Source organism: Chiloscyllium plagiosum, unplaced genomic scaffold (genome assembly GCF_037043375.1).
Source record: "Chiloscyllium plagiosum isolate Xiang-an unplaced genomic scaffold, Cpla_swu_hap1 HiC_scaffold_8, whole genome shotgun sequence".
Taxonomy (NCBI): domain Eukaryota; kingdom Metazoa; phylum Chordata; class Chondrichthyes; order Orectolobiformes; family Hemiscylliidae; genus Chiloscyllium; species Chiloscyllium plagiosum.
Genome location: NW_028270146.1, coordinates 37,775,773 through 37,796,239, shown reverse-complemented (window position 1 = coordinate 37,796,239; position 20,467 = coordinate 37,775,773). Strand labels below are relative to the sequence as shown.

The window sequence follows — 20,467 nt, the reverse complement described above, 5'->3', positions numbered from 1 at the left end:
GTACGTATGTGGAACGAGCTGTCAGATGAAGTGTTACAAGGGGGTACAATTGCAACATCTAAAATACATAGATAAGAAAGCTCTAAAAGGGATATGGGCCAAACATAGGCAAATGGACTGGTTCAGTCAGCCAACCTGATTAGCATGGACAAGTTGGTCTGGATAGCCTGTATCCATGTTGTATGATTCTATGATTTTGTCACAGTTTGGTTATAACTCACATCTTCAATACCCAGTACATTGATTCTTTTTTTTTTTTTTAATTTTTCAAACTTCCCTTCAAATTTCTTTTGCGGATGTAGGTGTCACAGGCTGGCCAGCATTTATTGTCTGCCTTGGATGCCCTTGAGAAGGTCGTGGTGAGCTGCCTTCTTGAATTGCAGCAATCCATGTGCTGTAGGTTCACACATAATGCTCTTAGGGAGGGAGTTACAGGAATTAACCCATTGACAGTGAAGTAATTGCAATATGTTTCCAAATAAGGATGGTGAGTGGCCTGGAAGGAAACTTGTAGGTGATTCTCATGTACTTGCTACCCTTGTCCTTCTAGTTGGAAGCAGTTGTGGGTTTGGAAGGTGTTGATTAAGGATTTTTGGTGAATTTCTACAGTGCATTTTGTAGGTAGTATACACAGCTACTACTGAGCATTGGTGGTGGAGGGAGTGGATGTTTGTGGATGTGGTGCCAATCTAGCAGGCTGCTTTGACTTTGATGACATTAAGATCCTTAAGTGTAGTTAGAGTTGCACTCATCCAGGCAAGTGGGGAGTATTCCATCACTCATCTGACTTGTACCTTATCAATTGTGCACAGGCTTTGTAGATTTAGAAGGTGAGCTACTCGCTGCAGTATTCCCACCTTTGACCTGCTCTTGTAACCACTGTTCATGTGGTGAGTCCCTTTGAGTTTCTGGTCAATGGTCACCCCAAGGATGATGATAGTGGGAGATTCAGTGATACTAATATCATTGAATGTCAAGGGGCAGTGGTTAAATTGTTTCTTATTGGAGATGTTCATTACCTGGCATTTGTGTGGCACAAATGTTATATACTACTTGTCAGCCCAAGCTGGGATATTGACCAGATCTTCCTGCATTTGAACATGGACTGCTTGTGTCTGAGGAGTCACAAATGGTCCAAACATTGTGCAATCATCATACATCTCCACTTCTGACCTTACGATGGAGGGAGTGTCATTGATGAAGCAGCTGAAAATGGTTGGGCCTAGGACACGGCTCTAAGGAACTCCTGCAGAGATATCCTGGAACTCAGGTAACTGACTTCCAATAACCACAACCACCTTTCTATGTGCCATGTATGAATCTGACAGTTTGCTCCCTGATTTCTATTAATTCCAGTTTTGCTAGGAATCCTTGATGCTGCACTCTGTTGAATGCAACCTTGATGTTAAGGGCTGTCACTCTCACCTCATCTCTGGAATTCACTTTTTGTCCATGTGTGAACAAAGGCTGTAATGAGTACTCCTGGCGGAACCCAAATCTGGCATTACTAAGCAGGTTTTTGCTGAGTATTAGCTGTTTGATAGCATTGTTGATAACACCTTCCATCACTTTGCTGATGATCTAGATTAGACTCAGTAATTGACCAGGTTGGATTTGTTGTACATTTTATACACAGGGCAAACCCAGGCAATTTTCCACATTGTCGGGTAGATGCCAAAGTTGCAGCTGCACTGGAACAGCTTAGCCAGGGGACTGGCAAGTTCTGGAGTACGAATCTTCAGTACTATTGCCAGATTGTTGTCACAGCCCATAGCCTTTGCAGTATCCAATGCCTCAAACTCTTTCTTGATATCACATGGCCACAGCCAAGATTGCTGCCTAAGGACTGTGTTTGGGAAGCTTTTTGCTCATTGGGCTCTGAATTACTGTTCAGTGTCCACTGCTTGGTTTTGGTGATTGAGAGGGTGGGGAAGCGAGATGGCAACCAAATTTGGACAACCAAATGTGGTCCATAGGAAGAGCTGTTCAGCTCGACCAATGCAAATTTTTAATTTAAAACATCATAGTTACTCAGACAGGAAAACAGCTAGATCTACATACTTGCAAGGAATTTAGAATGGAGGCTGAATTGAATGAAATTATAAAATAACAAAGTGACCAGGATTGTATTTAGTTAGTCAAATTCTTTCAAATGACTGGACAGCAATGACCAGGGTCATGCTTTGAAGTAACAACAGAATGTTATGTTTAGACTGGATGTTATGCAATCTTTTAATTCAGTGTGATTTCTTAACTAATTTTAACATTTATAAGTCTAGGGGAGTATTCCAGTTTTTTTTTCTATGTAATTGGCATGGGTTTTTATACCTTTAGCTTCTCCCAGATTAAATGATCTGGGTGAATGAAGAATCTATATATGGGAATGAATAAATGCGTGAGCAGGATATTTGCTTTTTAATACTAATAGAGAGATGTTGCATCAACTCAATGATGTACTCAATAAACTCTCATTTTGATATGAATTATATTAATTTTCAAACCGTTTGACTTACCTGAGATTTATAAAGTGAATCAGTGAAAACACATGCATTGGATGGACTTGCATCTATTTTCCTCACTGTTACATCATCTGAATTCACTGTAATATTTAATAAACATAAAAAATGTATATGAATGTTTTGCTATGTAAAATTATATACTGCACAAGATTAAAATGTAATTCATTGGAATTTCCATTCGAATTACCACCCATTTTCTGGTAGTTTGGAAATAGTACATGTCGTAGACATGATGCAGTCATACTACCTTTAAAAAACTAGACTAAAGCTGCACCAGAATTATCTTTCAAAAGAATCCCAGGTTTTTTTCAACATCTCCACTCTGCCAAATTTAATGTGCAATGCTCTCACTTCTGACTTGTTTCCTCAAAGTAGCTGACCTTTTTATAAATACTGATACAAGTTTTAAAGAATCGTAATAAATTCTACTACAGGAAAAAAGGGTGCTGATTGGTTGACCAGTCAACTTTGATTGCAATAAAGGATTTATTTCAGTTCTGGTAAAGATAACTGACCCATGTTATTATAGTGAATGTAACGAGGTCAGCCAGGTGGACCTCATAGAATATGAGTTCCCTGATTGGACCTGGTTAACAGCCCCAATCAGGGAGCCCTGGCTGACAGATATAATTAGGAGTGTCCGAAGTCCTGTTGATTCTGAGAGTTGGCTCTGAGGAAGCCGGACCAGTATTGAGAACAATGCACTTGTAAATAAAAGGTGCTTTGGTGACAGAATACTGGCCTTTGTGGAGTTATTTATTGGCAATGAAAGAAAAGAAAATTCCGGAAGAAATTTGCTCGTAACAGTATTTTTTGAGTTGGGGTGAGCATTTCTGGCATCCTGCCTTTATTTGGGAAGTGTGACTCAATCAATCCTGCACGTGAAGACTGGGTCCATGGTATATGGAAAAAATGTTATTATTTTCCAGGCAAATGACAGTGAGCAGATTAAAAGCAAACAGTTATTCTCCTAACAGCTTGTGGACCTGTAGCTTTTTCAGTTATTAGGAATCTAACGTTTTCTGAGGAACCAGGTAATAAAACCTTTCAAGAGTTGATGAATTTAGTTAAGGAATATTACAACCCCAAGCCTCCTCTAATTCTGAGACACAATTGGTTTTACTTGGCAATTCGAGAACGAGAGAAATCCATGTTGTGGTTTTTGAGGAGATTAAGATCATTGGCAGAGGCATGTGACTTTGGCTTAATTCTTTATGAGATGCTGAGAGACTGGTAAATGGGATTAATGATGTAAATATGCAAAAGCACCTGCCAGCTGAAACCCAACCAGACTTCAAATAGGCACTACAACTGGCTTTCCCATTAGGAAATGCGACAAGAGGAAAATGAGTTACAGGGCATGCTGATGGAAGTTCACACCCTGGCCAGGCTAACTGAGCTTGGTGGACATCACTTGAGTGGAGGCAATTGCACAGCCTCAATCAGGACATATCCTGACAGAGGGCCTCTAAGTCATCCCATGGCAAAACCACAAAGCAAAGCCAAGCCTCAGCTAAATGGTTAACATTTTCTTCAGGGTTTCGGCCAGCAAGCCATTGTAGTTGCTGCTGGGATGCAGAGTCTAGACAAGAGGAGATCCACGAGGCCTGATTTGAGTAGGAGAACTCATAGGGTGGTATCCCAGAGAGTGCACACCATGGAAAACTCACCTACATCTGACTTGGAACAGTTAAATTGCTGAGCAACATCCAAATCAGAACCAATCAGAATAAATGTCAAGTTAAATGGACACCGAGTGATAACAGAACAAAATTCTGGAACCCAACCCTTAAGGTTGAGTGGATTAAACTTTCAAGGCAGGCTGAAAGAAAGCCTACAGCTCCACTCAATACCAAGCTATCTCAGTTCCTATTTGGTTATAAGACCACACCTTCTACTACTACAGAGATAGCTTCAACAGAGTTGCTAATGGTGACAAGACTCCACATCAGATTAAATCTGACCTTCCAGGAACTGGTGGAGGTGGCCGGGGTGGGGGGGGAGGGGCGCGGTGGTGGTGGTGGTTGCAGGGTGAAACAACATCACTAATGCCAATGCAGGGCACAAGGCTCCTCTAAGGGAAACACATGGTTTACTGCAAGAGTTGAACTTTGGTGTCAAAACAACAAAAATGACCCTGCATGGGTAACAGACAAGGTTGACTCAAGGTCAGGTCCTGTGACGTACAATGTTCAGCTAGGCATGGAGGTCCTGAACAAGCACATGGGCCACGTGAAAGCTGCAAGCTCACAAATGGGACAGGAGCAAAATAGTCGGCCCCTCAGAACACACAGAAAGACTGCCCGAACCCATGGGTTCTTCCCCCTCTGCTGAGCACTGAAGAAACCTTGGAGTCTGAGATGGATGGCAGATGTCACAGCCTCGAGACCCTTATCACCTGAAGTAGAGGATGAATTTCTTTGATGCTCCAGGTGCAAAGCTGCAGGCTACAGTCCAGTGCACCCCACCCCTATCCAAGGTTGAGTCAGAGGAGGTGGACCTGGTGCGAAAACCACCCCGGAGAGGTTACAAGAACAGCAAAAGGCCTATATGCCATGACTTCGAGGAGGAGGGTTGTAGTGATTGACCCCCTCCATGGCCAGCTGCCTGGACCTGTTTATGGCCAGTTTGGCCAGGCCCAGGAGCAGTCCCACGAGGAGGTCTTCAGACCTGCCCTCCCTCCTCCGTATCGGGCATACTCCTGTTTATTTTTTAAAAAATTTTTTTTGTAGCACCAGGCAGCACAGAGTCAGTCTCCTAAATTGAGAAGGCCTCTGAATTTCCTGGTTATAATATTTTATTACCTCATGTCCCTGTAAACTGTTTGAACGGTAGGGTTTGGGGACTGGCTTTGCTGCTCCACTCCGTTGTAAAATTGCTGTCTCTTGTATGCAGCTGTAAATGTAACTGTTTGTTGTAAACTGTTTTTGTAATTTGTTTAATAAAATATAAACAGGAAAAAAAAATAAACAGGAGTATGGGATTTGAGGTTTGTCCTCATCTCCCTGTAAACAGGTTGAACGGTAGGGTTTGGGGCCTAGCTTTGCTGCTCCTCTCCCTTGTAAAATTGCTGTTGTATACAGCTGTAAATATTAACTGTTTTTTGTAAAATGTTTTGTAATTTGTTTAATAAAATATTATAACCAGGAAATTCAGAGGCCTTCTCAATTTAGGAGACTGACTCTGTGCTGCCTGGTGCTACAAAAAAAAATATATAAACAGGAGTATGCCCGGTACGGAGGAGGGAGGGCAGGTCTGAAGACCTCCTCGTGGGTCTGCTCCTGGGCCTGGCCAAACTGGCCATCAACAGGTCCTGGCAGCTGGCCGTGGAGGGGGTCGTTAGGGCCGACTGCCTGCCCCTCTTCCGCGGTTACGTTAGGGCCCGGGTGTCCTTGGAGAAGGAGCACGCGGTGTCCACCAACACCCTGGAGTTGTTCAGGGAGAGGTGGACGCCACGGGGAGTGGAGTGCATTATTTCCCCCTCCAACTCTATTTTGATTTAGTCCCTACCCTCCCCTTCACTGTTTTGATCACACAGCATTGCCCTTCAATGTGAAGGGAACTGCTTGTCACTGGCCACTCGGGTGTTTTCCTATCTTCCTGGTGGTGGAAATTGAATAAAGATTCGTGCACTTTGTGTCTTTCACTGTGTCTCACACGTATACACACACACCATGGGTGCTGGGGAAAAAATAAGCACTACCGCACTTAGGTGGTAGTGTGGGGAAAGGAAAGAAAAAGAAAGAGAAAAAAAAGAAAAAAAAAGAAAAAAAAAAGGGGTATGGTTGCATTGCCCTTTGATGTGAAGGGCAGTGCTTGTCACTGGCCACTCGGGTGTTTTCCTATCTTCCTGGTGGTGGAAATTGAATAAAGATTCGTGCACTTTGTGTCTTTCACTGTGTCTCACACATATACACACACACCATGGGTGCTAAAAAAAAGAGAGTAAAACTTATACCTACACACAGCATTGCCCTTTGATGTGAAGGGCAGTGTTTGTCACTGGCCACTCAGGTGTTTTAAAAAAAAAGAAAAAAGAAAAAAAAAACAAGAATATGGAATTTGAGGTTTGTCCTCATGTCCCTGTAAACTGTTTGAATGGTAGGGTTTGGGGACTGGCTTTGCTGCTCCACTCCGTTGTAAAATTGCTGTCTCTTGTATGCAGCTGTAAATGTAACTGTTTGTTGTAAACTGTTTTTGTAATTTGTTTAATAAAATATAAACAGGAAAAAAAAACTAGGAGTATGGGATTTGAGGTTTGTCCTCATCTCCCTGTAAACAGGTTGAATGGTAGGGTTTGGGGCCTAGCTTTGCTGCTCCTCTCCCTTGTAAAATTGCTGTTGTATACAGCTGTAAATATTAACTGTTTTTTGTAAAATGTTTTGTAATTTGTTTAATAAAATATTATAACCAGGAAATTCAGAGATGTTCTCAATTTAGGAGACTGACTCTGTGCTGCCTGGTGCTACAAAAAAAAATTTTTTAAAAATAAACAGGAGTATGCCTGGTACGGAGGAGGGAGGGCAGGTCTGAAGACCTCCTCGTGGGTCTGCTCCTGGGCCTGGCCAAACTGGCCATCAACAGGTCCAGGCAGCTGGCCGTGGAGGGGGTCGTTAGGGCCGACTGCCTGCCCCTCTTCCGCGGTTACGTTAGGGCCCGGGTGTCCTTGGAGAAGGAGCACGCGGTGTCCACCAACACCCTGGAGTTGTTCAGGGAGAGGTGGGCGCCGCGGGGAGTGGAGTGCATTATTTCCCCCTCCAACTCTATTTTGATTTAGTCCCTACCCTCCCCTGCACTGTTTTGATCACACAGCATTGCCCTTCAATGTGAAGGGAACTGCTTGTCACTGGCCACTCGGGTGTTTTCCTATCTTCCTGGTGGTGGAAATTGAATAAAGATTGGTGCACTTTGTGTCTTTCACTGTGTCTCACACCTGCACACACACATGGGTGCTGGGGAAAAATAAGCACTACTGCAATTAGGCAGTAGTGTGGGCATTAAAAAAAAACAGGAGTATGAGCAGGGCAGCGGTAGACATCCGGTACGTGACCACTGCCATTCGACGCCTTAAAATGGCGGTGCCTGGACCCGACGTAGTGCACCAGTTGAAGGATGCTCAGTTGTGTGTTGGAATTTCGTCCGTGCTTACCCCTGCCCGGACAGAATTTCACATTGGGCCCAAGGTCCCGTACTTACCGCGGGAACCTGTGCCCCACAACCTGAGCCGCATCCGGAATTTTAGTTTTGTCCCTTTTAAGGATGGAAAAAGGAGGGCCCTGTATCGACTGCTGCTGTACACCGTCCACCTCTTCTCCCTCACCCACCATCTGGACACGCCTCGGCATGCCCATTTGCCACCAGGTCATGGGGATCCCCAGTGGAGGGCTTTCTACGCGGGAGTCCTGCCCCTCCTCTTGGGATCTGGGGTGGAGGGTGCTGCACACAGCGGTCCCCTGCAACCGCAGATTGCGGTGGTTCATGGACTCCCAGCCCTACTGCTTGTTCTGCGGTGCTGTGGAGTCCATGGACCATGTATATATTGGATGTGGGCATTTGCACTCCCTTTTTGATTTTCTTAAAAATCTCCTTCTCTGGTTTTGGTTGCACTTCAGTCCCACGTTCCTGAATTTCGGGCACCCTGCACGGAGCAGGGAGAGCAGGTCTGAGGACCTCCTCATGGGTCTGTTCCTGGGCCTGGCCAAACTGGCCATAAACAGGTCAAGGCAGTGGGCCATGGAGTGGGTCGTTCGGGCTGATTGTCTTCCCCTCTTCCACAGTTATGTTGGAGCCCGGGTGTCCCTGGCGAGGGAGCACGCTATGTCCACCAAATCCCTTGAGCTGTTCAGGGAGAGGTGGGTGCCGCAGGGAGTGGAGTGCATTATTTCCCCCTCCAACTCTATTTTGATTTAATCCTTGCCCTCCCCTTCACTGTTTGATCACATAGCATTGCCCTTTGATGTGAAGGGCACTGCTTGTCACTGGCCACTTGGGTGTTTTCTTTTCTTCCTAGTCGTGGAAATTGAATAAAGATTTGTGCAACTTGTGTCTTTCACTGTGTCTCACACCTGCACACACACAACATGGGTACCGGGGAAAAATAAGCACTACCACAGTTAGGCGGAAGTGTGAGGGTAAAGGAAAAAAATTTTTAAAAAATAAACAGAAGTATGAAAGGTTCTGTTGACTGAGAGTTGACAGAGGTAGCTGGACCAGTATCGAGTACTACGCACTTGTAAATAAAGGGTGACCTGGTGACAGGATACCGGCCTCTATGGAGTTATTTCAGTTATGGACTTGATTGATTGATTATCTTAAAATGGTTGTCAATGTGGCTATTAACATAATCAAGATTATTTAGCAATTGCTAACTAATCACTTATTCATATTGGATATGAATGTTTTGTTTTGAATTTTTGCAAGCAAAAGTATTTTGTTATAGGCCCAACATAGACTATGCTCATCAGTTTACTTGCTTCCATTTTTCACAAATGTAAAAAATTGGGAGCCTATAGCCTCCCACCCATGACTTGTTTTTCTTGCTGTTCCTTACTTCGGCCATATCAGTATGTAAGTACTCAACAGGGCTTAACAATCGCATGTTGCGTGGTAGTACAAAATGTGAGGACTGGTGAAAACTGAGATATTGTCAAAGTTTGTCAACACTCATTAAGACAGAATCACAAAATGAGCAATTTATACTACAAAAGAAGAGAGTACTCTCTAGATTTGTTACAAACTATAAGTGTAAATGTATTATATTAGTTAGTAAGTATTGTAAAGTTTACTGATAGTGCTAAAATATATTTGGATGTTACAGGCTGTATGAATTACAAACTAATTAACATTTACTAAATAACACATTAACGATGGCAGGGCAGATGCTGTGCTGCAAATGCAGAATGTGGGAACTTCTGGATGCTGGCATAATCCATGGCAAACACATCTGCACCAAGTCCATGTGGCTACAGGAACTTCCTTTTTTTGTGCACAGAACATACCTGGACAATTTTCCAAATTGTTGTACATACTAACGATACAGCTGTACTAAAATAGCTGAACAGCAACGCAGCAGGTTCTGGAGCACACTTCAGTACAATTGGCAGTATGCTGTCAGGGCCCAATAGCCTTTACAGTAGCAAGTGACTTTTGATATCAGGTGGTGTGAAACAAATTGGCTGCAGACTGGCATTTGTGATACTCAGGACTTCTGGAGGAGGGCAATGTGGACAATCCATTCAGCTTTTATCACTTCACATTGTTGTTAATGTGCAGTCTTATATTTTACACACATATTCTAGATCTCCCATCATTGAGGATGAGGGATCTGTGAAGCTTTGTCTTCCAGTGAGTTGTTTAATTGTCCTCCACCATTCATGACCCTGGAAATTACTGAAGATCAGAGGGACCTTGGTGTGCATATCTACAGATTTGTGAAGGTATAAAGACATTTGAATATACTAGTTTAGAGGCACTTGACATGCTTACCTGTATTAAATCGAGGTATAGAATTTGAGCAGAATGGTTATGCTGACAGCATATAAAATGCAGGTTAGGCCACAACTGGAGTATTGCAAATAGTTTTGGTCACCATCTTTTAGGAAGGGTATTATTGCACTTGAGAAAGTGTAGAAGATGCTGCCTGGGCTATAATGTCTGATTTATGACGAAAGATTGGATAGATTCCGATTGCATTCCTTGGAGCATAAAAGGTTAACAGGAAACTGGATAGAAGTGTATATGAAGGGTATAGATAGAGTGAATGGAAAGGCACCTATTCCACTAGTACAGAGGTCAGTAACCCAGGAGGATAGATTTCAAATGAGTTAGAAGGCTATGTTTTTTTTTATAACCCAGAGGGTGGTGAAAGTCTGGAACTTGCTGCCTGAAAGCATTGTTCAGTCAGAGGAGCCTTCGCAGGTCAGACACTGAGAAGATGTTTCCATTTGTGGGAGAATCTAGAAATATGGTTCACTGTTATAGATCAGAAGTCATGCATTTAAGACAAAGGTAAGAATGTTTGTCTCACAGAGGGCCATGAGTCTTTTGAAAATTCTTCAAGGGTTAAAGTGTTGTCTTTTAGTATTTTCAAAACTGAAATAAACAGATTCTTGTCAGCAAAGGAGTGAAACGTTATGGGGGTAGGTGGAAATACAGAGTAATCAGATCAATTACAAAACAGTACTCAAAGCCTTGTGAGGCCAAGTGGCATATTCCTGCTCCTTACTTTTATGTAGATTATTGATGATCTTTTTAAATGGTTTTGATGGACGCTCTTTCATGTTGCATATTTAGCTGAATATATTTAAGAGAGGATCTTAACTGGAGTGGTAAGGTCTAACATGGCAGTGTTGGCATCAAGTCAATGTTGGATGCTGACTGAGAGTCAATTTGCCTGATCTGCATACTTCTGCCTTACATTCATATCATCTACAGTAATGTTCTCATTACGATGTCATTTAGCACAAGCATGCACAAGAATTGAGTAGAAACAATACAAATGCCAATTTGAGAATAAAATGGCAAATATGCCTAAACCAGAACCAAAGTTTGCAATTAGAAATTTTAAAATTGCACATATTTAAATTTAATGCCAACGGATTATATAAAGAGTTACCTAACTAAATCATAACTCAGTATAGTCAGTTCTGCTATAACATGTGTTTCTTCAATGCCAATTGGCTTTAATACGATTGAAGAATTTAGACTGTTATTTTTAGAATGTGAACTTTCCTTACATGTATTGGCTATAAGGTGTTTTCTGCCCCATTAGTTTAAAGGGCGCGGGTATTGTATGACTTTCTTGTAACGCAAGATCACACAAGATAGGAACTATTGTAGGATATCAGAATCGACTATACTGATAAAACAAATTTACCTGAAATAGTGTGATTATTCTCTAACCACTGTACACCATCTTCCTGGTCATTGGAAACAAATGGGCTAATGTAATAATGTAAGGTGAAACAATTAGAAACATTCCAGGTTTTGCAGAACACTTACGCTGCAGATATGTTACAAAATATGCAGACATTAACTCATTACAAAAGACCAAGTGCAAATAAAAATGGGGTTATGCCCAAGTATAATCTGGAATATTGGTACTATATTTTGAAAGTTATCACTTTTCATTTGTGTAACCTATAATTGATACATAGAGTCATAGAGTTGTACAGAACTGAAACAAGCCCTTCAGTCCAACTTGTCCATGCCGACGAGATATCCCAAGTTAATCTAGTCCCATTTGCCAACACTTGGCCCATATCCCTCTAAACCTTTCCTATTTGTGCATCCATCCAGATGCCTTTTAAGTTGTAATTGTACCAGCCTCCACCACTTCTTCTAGATGCTCATTCCATACATGCTCTACCAGAAAAAGGTGCCCCTTAGGCCCCTTTGAAATCCTTCCCCTTTCACCTTAAACCCATTCCCTCTAGTTTTGGACTCCCCCTGCCTTGGGAAAAAGATCTTGGATATTCACACTATCCATGCGCCTCATGATTTTATAAACCTGTAAAAGGTCACCCTTCAACCTTTGACACTGCCGGGAAAAGAGCCCAGTCTGTTCAATCTCTCTCTATAACTCAAACCTTGCATTCCCAGCAACATTCCTTCTAAATCTTTTCTGCAATCTTTCAAGTTCAACATCTTTCCTATTAGCAGGGAGACCAGAACTGAATGCAGTATTCCAAAAGTAGCCTAACCAATGTCTTGTACAGCTGCAACATGACCTCCCAACTCCTATACTCAATGACTAAGGCTAACTACTAAACGCCTTCTTCACTACCCTGTCTACCTGTGACACAACCTTCAAGGAGCAATGAACCTGCACCCCAAGGTCTCTTTGTTCAGCTACATACCCCAGGAACCTACATTAAGTGTATTAAGTCCTGCCCTGATATGCCTGACCAAAATGTAACACCTTACATTTATCTAAACTCCATTTGATCAGGGTCCCGTTGTAGTCTGAGATATCCTTCTTCACTGTCCACTACACCACCAATTTTGGTGTCATCTGCAAACGTACTAACCATTACTTCTATGTTTACATCCAATTCATTTATGTAAATTACAAAAAGCAGTGGACCCAGTACCAATCCTTGCTGCACATTACTGGTCACAGGCCTCCAGTCTGAAAAACATCTTTTCTTGTTTAATATGTGTCTACATGAGAAACAAATGATACAAAGATGTAAAATATTCAAAATCAGTTTGGCAAAACTTTGGATAAAATAGGTAGAAACTTGAACATTTGTTACCAATATTGAGGTTGTCCTGGGTTCTTAGTTGTTAATGACATCTGAAACTTTTTCAGTTGTTGGATTCCACTTGATTCATCTCTCTACAAAATAATTTTTTTAATTATTGAAACAGATTATATTTTAAGTAATAATTTTCTGCGGTCAGTCAGAATGATGATGGGAGTGAATCCAGCCAGCTGGAGTGCAGTTGGGATCCTATGATCTATCTAAGGTGGGTGGTGGGCATAAGCAATGAGCCTGATGCTAGTTTTATAACAATCAATATGACAAACAGCAGACTATCTCTATATTGGGTCCTGCAACAATGTATGTATATCCAAAAACAGTTGCTGGATGTCAAATAGGAGGAAGTGAGGACAGCAGATGCTGGAGATTGGAGTCAGGAGTGATGCTGGAAAAGCATAGCCAGTCAGGCAGCATCCGAGGAGCAGGGGAATCGACGTTTTGGGCATAAGCTTTTCATCATGTATGAGGCTGAGAGATAAATTGGAGGGGGGATGGGGCTGGGGGTACGTAACTGGGAATGCGATAGGTAGATGAAGGCGGGTATGAAGGTGATATGTCAGAGAGGAGGGTGGAGTGGATTAGTGGGAAGGAAGATGGACAGGTAGGACAGGTCAAGAGGGCAGTGGGATAAGGTGGGGGAGGGAAAATGAGGAAATTGGTGAAATCCACATTGATCCCATGTGGTTGGAGGGTCCCAAGGTGGAAGATGAGGTGTTCTTCCTCCAGGCAGCGGGTGGCAAGGGTTTGGCGATGGATGAGGCCCAGGATCTGTATGTCCTTGGCAGAGTGGTGTTGCTTTGTGCATGTGTCCCGGAGATGTTCTCTGAAGCATTCCACAAGTAGGTGTCCTGTCTCCCCAGTATACAGGAGACTGCATCAGGAGCAATGAATACAGTAAATGATGTGTGTGGAAGTGCAGGTAAATCTCTGATGGATGCGGAAGGCTCCTTTGGGGCCTTGGACAGAGGTTAGTGGGGAGGGTTGGGCTCAGGTTTTGCAATTCTTGCGGAGGCAGGGGAAGGTGCTGGGATGAGAGAGTGGGTTGGTGGGGGAGTGTGGACCTGACAAGAGAGTCGCAGAGAGAATGGTAAGGTATAATGGGAGGACACCATTCCCTCCCATCACAGGATCTCTCCCCACTCCTGTCCCTACAGAACAGCATAGTGCTTCTATGAAATGAAACACATCACAGGACGATTATACAGCAAAGTTAGATACTGAGATATATGACTGATATTTGGCCAGCTGATGAAAAGAAGTTTGTCCAGTAGACTGGGTTTCAAGGGGAACTTAAAGGAAGCAAGCAAGGTAGAGAGGTGAACAGTTTAGGGATGGAGTTCAGAATGTAGGGCTAAGCATCTGAAGGCAGAACCATCAAAGATGCAAGAATGAAAGTTAGGGATGTACTTTAAAACTTTTTGAGCCTGCAGAAAATTAGAGAGAGAGAAAGTAAGGCCATTGAAAACAGATAAATAATTCGAAAGTTGAAGAACAGTTTAGCTGGGAGCCAATGTACTACACCAACTAAGGGGTGGTAACTGAGTAAGGACGTGGAGAGTAGAGGTTTGGATTGTTTACAAGGTGGGAAAGCAGTCAGGAGTAAAGTGGAATAGTAAACTCAAGAAGTATCAAAGGCATAACTGAGGATTCAACAGTAGCTGAGCTGAGGTGAACAAAGTCAAGTAATATTATGATAGTAGAAATTAATGGCGATTTGTGATCAGAAGCTTATGGGGTTAATTATTATGTCAAAATTGGGAACTGGATGGTTTAGTTATCATACAGATGCTACGAACAGGGACAGAGTTGGTAGCAAGGAAATGGAGTTTGGAGGGGAATGGAAAATAATGTGTGAAATTTAATATAGATGACAGGTGTCTCAAACATTGTTTTAGAGCTGCAAAAAGCCAGCATTGCCTTCTTTGAGATTGGCAACTGATTTGTTGGACGAATCAGACACTAAATTGGTCACTGACAGAATCTTCCTGGATCAAGGACTTTGATGGCAGAAACCTCAAGCTGTCAAACAAGGAGAGACCAGCATTTCTCCTCTGGAGGTAGGACTACTGCATCAACCAGAGGACCAAGATCAGTAAGGACCCAAGCTGCAGATGAGTGAGGGCAGAATGCATGTAATGAGGATGGAGCCACTGATTGGAAGGACAAGGAGGTCAGATTAAAAGGATAAACAGTGGCTCTCAAGTGCACCTTCTTCCTCCCAAGTGTTCTGTCCTTCAATCAGGTAGGGAGTGATGAGGCTACTCATTTGTTTGCAGGCTAAGGCAGATTTTGACCAGATTTTGCTTTTCAAGATTTCCAGAATGGTGATTCCCCTGACTACCAGCACCAGCTGGATGAGGCCTTTAAGTAGGCATTAATTGGCTTCTTAAGACATTGGCATCAGGATGGAAAGGCCATTTATAACTCTTTGCATTCACCTTCCCATTCTGGACTTGATTGGGGCAGAGGGTGGAAAGTGAGGCCCATAACCTGCATCCTCTAACCTCCACTTCCAAGCTCACTTTGAGGAATAGTATCCACCCGATGGCTTCATCTAAAATGAGAAGCAGGTTATCAACTACTGTCACCAATAATAGGCCTTTGACCCATTGAGAAAAATAAGAAGCTCCAACCTTACAAATGAAGTGAACCTTACAGAATAATCATCTGATGATTATCCTGACATGGACCTAGTGCAAGTGACCAGAGATAAAGCAATGCTGCTGGATAAATTCCAAGTGCACCCTCAGAACAAAGTCAACATACACAGCCAGGTACTGAAGAAATTTTAGCAGGCTAGAGGTGGAGACCATTGACTGATGATACAAACAGGAAAGGAGGCAGAACATTACAAGTAAAAGAAAATAGCTGAATTGCAGTATTTGTTACTTTTCTTTGGTCAAACATTTCTTCCACTCTCCAAAGTGACTTCAATCAGATCAACTATGATCTTATCATAGCCATGGACACCCGTATGGGCCATAGCTATGCCTGTCTCTTTGTTGGCCACGTAGAACAGTCAATCTTCCGTAACTACACCGCACCACTCCCCACCTCTTCCTCCGCTACATTGATGACTGCATTGGCGCCACCTCGTGCTCCCGCGAGGAGGTTGAGCAATTCATCAACTTCACCAACACATTCTACCCCGACCTTAAATTTACCTGGACCATCTCTGACACCTCCCTCCCCTTCCTGGACCTCTCCATTTCCATTAATGATGACCGACTTGACACCGACATCTTTTACAAACCCGACTCCCACAGCTACCTGGATTACACCTCTTCCCACCCTATCTCCTGCAAAAATGCCATCCCGTATTCCCAATTCCTCCGCCTCTGCTGTATCTGCTCCCAGGAGGACCTCCCAGGAGGACCAGTTCCACCACAGAACACACCAGATGGCCTCCTTCTTTAGAGACCGCAATTTTCCTTCCCAAGTGGTAAAAGATGCCCTCCAACGCATCTCGTCCACATCCCGCACTTCCGCCCTCAGACCCCACTCCTCCAACCGTAACAAGGACAGAACACTCCTGGTGCTCACCTTCCACCCTACCAACCTTCGCATAAAACAAATCATCCGCCGACATTTCCGCCACCTCCAAACAGACCCCACCACTAGGGATATATTTCCCTCCCCACCCCTCTCTGCCTTCCGCAAAGACCGTTCCCTCCGTGACTACCTGGTCAGGTACACGCCCCCCCCCCCCCGACAACCCACCCTCCCATCCTGGCACCTTCCCCTGCCACCGCAGGAATTGCAAAACCTGCGCCCACACCTCCTCCCTCACCTCCATCCAAGGCCCTAAAGGAGCCTTCCACATCCATCAAAGTTTTACCTGCACATCCACCAATATCATTTATTGTATCCGTTGCTCCCGATACAGTCTCCTCTACATTGGGGAGACTAGACACCTCCTAGCAGAGCGCTTTAGGGAACATCTCTGGGACACCTGCACCAATCAACCACACTGCCCTGTAGCCCAACATTTCAACTACCCCTCCCACTCTGCCGAGGACATGGAGGTCCTGGGCCTCCTTCACCGCCGCTCCCTCACCACCAGACGCCTGGAGGAAGAATGCCTCATCTTCCGCCTCAGAACACTTCAACCCCAGGACATCAATGTGGACTTCAACAGTTTCCTCATTTCCCCTTCCCCCATCTCACCCCAGTTCCAAACTTCCAGCTCAGCACTGTCCCCATGACTTGTCCTACCTGCCTATCTTCTTTTCCACCTATCCACTCCACCCTCCCCCCCGACCTATCACCTTCATCCCCTCCCCCACTCACCTATTGTACTCTATGCTACTTTCTCCCCACACCCACCCTCCTCTCACCTATCTCTCCACCCTTCAGGCTCTCTGCCTGTATTCCTGATGAAGGGCTTTTGCCTGAAACGTCGATTTTACTGCTCCTCGGATGCTGCCTGAACTGCTGTGCTTTTCCAGCACCACTCTAATCTAGACTCTGGTTTCCAGCATCTGCGGTCATTGTTTTTACCTACCTGATCTTATCAAATACCAGAGAAGGGTCAAGGGGCCAAATGGCCACTTCTATTTGTAATTTGTATATTCATATAAAAATGTTTGAATTACTTTAACAGGTTTAGCCTGGACTAGAAAAAATTGAGATAGACAATTTGTGAAGTCGCTTTCATGCCAGATTTCCAAGTTCAAAGCAATGTTTCCTTGATGTGCTAAATCCTTCTAATTCAGTGTGGGGTTGTTTAAAAATGCCCATGCAGACATCCTATTTCTCAAAAAACAAAGCATGTATGGCATCTTTTAAATTACCGCATGGCTGTGTACGCACATAATTCAACAGGAACATTGGTTGAAAGTTCTTCGTAATAATCTGAGGAACACGGAAATATTTTGAAATTTTTGCATTTTTTATGGATATGCAAATAATTTCATTTGCAGGCTATCTAATAGGAAAATGTTTTATGAGATCCACTGAAAAGAGGGTCAGCAACTAAAAACAACTGATTTAAGACCACTAACAAAGAACCATCGGGGAAATGAGATATTTTTATACAATTTATTATGACCCAGCATTTTCTAAGGGAACAAATAAATACTTCAAAAATAAAAGGTCATGGCGTTGTGGAGAAAGAGAGGGCCAGTGGGTCTATTGAAAGAACCAGCAAAGACATGGTGACATGAATACCCTCCATTGGTGTAGGATTTAAAATTAAATCTTAAATCACATGAAACTTTAAAACACCAATCTTCTTTTCACTCTATTGGCTTGAGGCATCACAGCAAAGTCTTATTTAGGTATCATCTTTATATTATCTCTCAGCAGATTCTTTTTCTCTTTTTGACCCACTGACTGTTAAAAATTAGCTTCATACTCTAAAGATTATTGAAATGTTAATTCAGTCAAAAATAAGATTTTAAACAAACTAAATCAGGAAGTTATAATGGTTTATTGCCTTACTATAGAAACATCTTTTGAAGTTGAAGCAGCAATGTTTGACAGAGACTTCTCCTGGTTTGCACAGAATTCCATTGGAACATTATCTTCAGCTGCCTAAAAAAATTAAAAGTCCTAATTTTGTGATGAGAAATCACACAATTACATCTGACTATTAAAGAATTGCTATTAAAATACCATTTTTGATAAATCTGTACAATCAAAAATAAAGCATATTTTTTCCTAAGATAAATATAAATTTGCAGAATGTAATTTGCCTTAAAAATCTATTCTGTTCTTCCCATCTTAATAAAGACCTTGTTAGTATCCTGATCCAGTTTATCATAATTTCCATAATGCACACAGTTAATGAAAATAAAAGGTGAAAGGCATTATTGTTCATTCTTTCACTTAATTTTACAGTAATAACTGCCAGCTCAGATAATGACACTGCATGTGATATATAGAATAGGTTAGTAGCGGGATTTGCATATTTGAGATGTGAAGCACAATTATGCAGGCACCAGAGTTAGGAAAAAGGATAGTGTAAGTGCCAAGTCAGCAGATGATGTGATTGGATACTCATTCTGCTGCAGAGAAGTCAGATGTGGACTTTTAAAGGACAACCTACAGAAGGCAGATGAGTGTTCCACTGTCCAATTGCTTGGTGTACCACGAAATCTACTAGAAAGCCTACATTAGCATCAAAAGACATGGAGCACAAACTTGGCACAGGTTTCAACTTCCAGCTTGAAGCCCAATTTTTTTCACCTTGGAACAGGTGAACACCTCCATTTTACATCTGTGCATCCAACATTCATTGTCCATCCCAGCATTTAATCCTTAGATGTCCTTGAAAAGGCATTGGTGAGGTGGTTCTTCTTGAATCATTGCAGTCCATTTAAGTTTAGGTACCCCCATAATGCTGTTAAGAAGGGAGTTCCAGCAGCACTAAAAGTACAATGATATACACCATATCAGAATGGGGGTGATGCCATTGTGGTATTGTCACTGCACTAGTAATTCAGTGACCCAGATAATGTTCTGGGTACACGGGATTGAATCGTACCACAGCTGATGGTAGAACATTAATAAAAGAAATTCTGGATTAGTGGTGCTGGAAGAGCACAGCAGTTCAGGCAGCATCCGAGGAGCAGTAGAATTGACGTTTCGGGCAAAAGCCCTTCATCAGGAATACAGGCAGAGAGCATGAAGGGTGGAGAGATAAGCGAGAGGAGGGTGGGGCTGGGGAGAAAGTAGCATAGAGTACGATAGGTGAGTGGGGGAGGGGATGAAGGTGATAGGTCAGGGAGGTGGGTGGAGTGGGAACACCTCATCTTCTACCTCGGAACACTTCAACCCCAGGACATCAATGTGGACTTCAACAGTTTCCTCATTTCCCTTGCCCCCACCTCACCCTAGTTCCAAACTTCCAGCTCAGCACTGTCCCCATGACTTGTCCTACCTGCCTATCTTCTTTTCCACCTATCCACTCCACCCTCCTCCCTGACCTATCACCTTCATCCCCTTCCCCACTCACCTATCGTACTCTATGCTACTTTCTCCCCATCCCCACCCTCCTCTAGCTTATCTCTCCACCCTTCAGGCTCTCTGCCTGTATTCCTGATGAAGGGATTTAGCCCGAAACGTCGATTTTACTGCTCCTCGGATGCTGCCTGAACTGCTGTGCTCTTCCAGCACCACTAATCCAGAATCTGGTTTCCAGCATCTGCAGTCATTGTTTTTACCTTTAATAAAAGAAAGCATACTTCTTGCCAGTTTGCCCTTGTAGTTTAGTTTGTCTGTCTTTTTTTATCTTTTTAGTCTACCTTTGCTGAATTCTGAATTTATCCCTATCTTTAGGGCTATCACTGACTTTGGCCTCTTATGCTTTTTCTTTCAACTTAATATTCTTCTTTGGTTAGCTATAGTTGTCTCTTTCTTAGAATTGTTCCTCCTTACTAAGACTACATTAATATTTTCTCCAAAAGAACACCTGAAATGCTGAAATACCCCATTGTGAATCAGGCAGTTGCTTAATGGAGTCAGAACTTTCTGTCTTCTTGCAGTTTGACAGCCTTTGTGCTTCCATCCTATCACTCAGCCAATAACCAGAATGTTGACAGTCAGTTCAAACTAATGAACATTAAGGCAGAGATGCTTTAGGTGCTGCCAGGCTAAGTTCAGAGTTACAAATCAGGTGGCTTTTCGGACACACCTCAAGGTGAGCAGTGTTCCACCAACCATGCCGATGCCGACAGGGGA

The 20,467-nt window shown here is 43.0% G+C and overlaps 1 protein-coding gene across 2 annotated transcripts in view; it reads right to left on the bottom strand.

Moving 5' to 3' along the window:
• Nucleotides 1-18,310, bottom strand: part of LOC122553468 (uncharacterized) — a 61,673-nt gene extending 43,363 nt beyond the window's left edge. For both annotated transcript variants that reach the window (XM_043697255.2, XM_087989477.1), the window contains exons 1-4: nucleotides 18,227-18,310; nucleotides 12,776-12,858; nucleotides 11,395-11,459; nucleotides 2,514-2,599 (exon numbers count right to left, since the gene is read on the bottom strand). In XM_043697255.2, the coding sequence (XP_043553190.2) occupies nucleotides 2,514-2,599; nucleotides 11,395-11,459; nucleotides 12,776-12,858; nucleotides 18,227-18,298 (306 nt within the window). In that variant the 5' untranslated portion in view covers nucleotides 18,299-18,310. The remainder of the gene's footprint in view (nucleotides 1-2,513; nucleotides 2,600-11,394; nucleotides 11,460-12,775; nucleotides 12,859-18,226) is intronic.
• Between the last annotated feature and the right edge of the window lie 2,157 nt (nucleotides 18,311-20,467).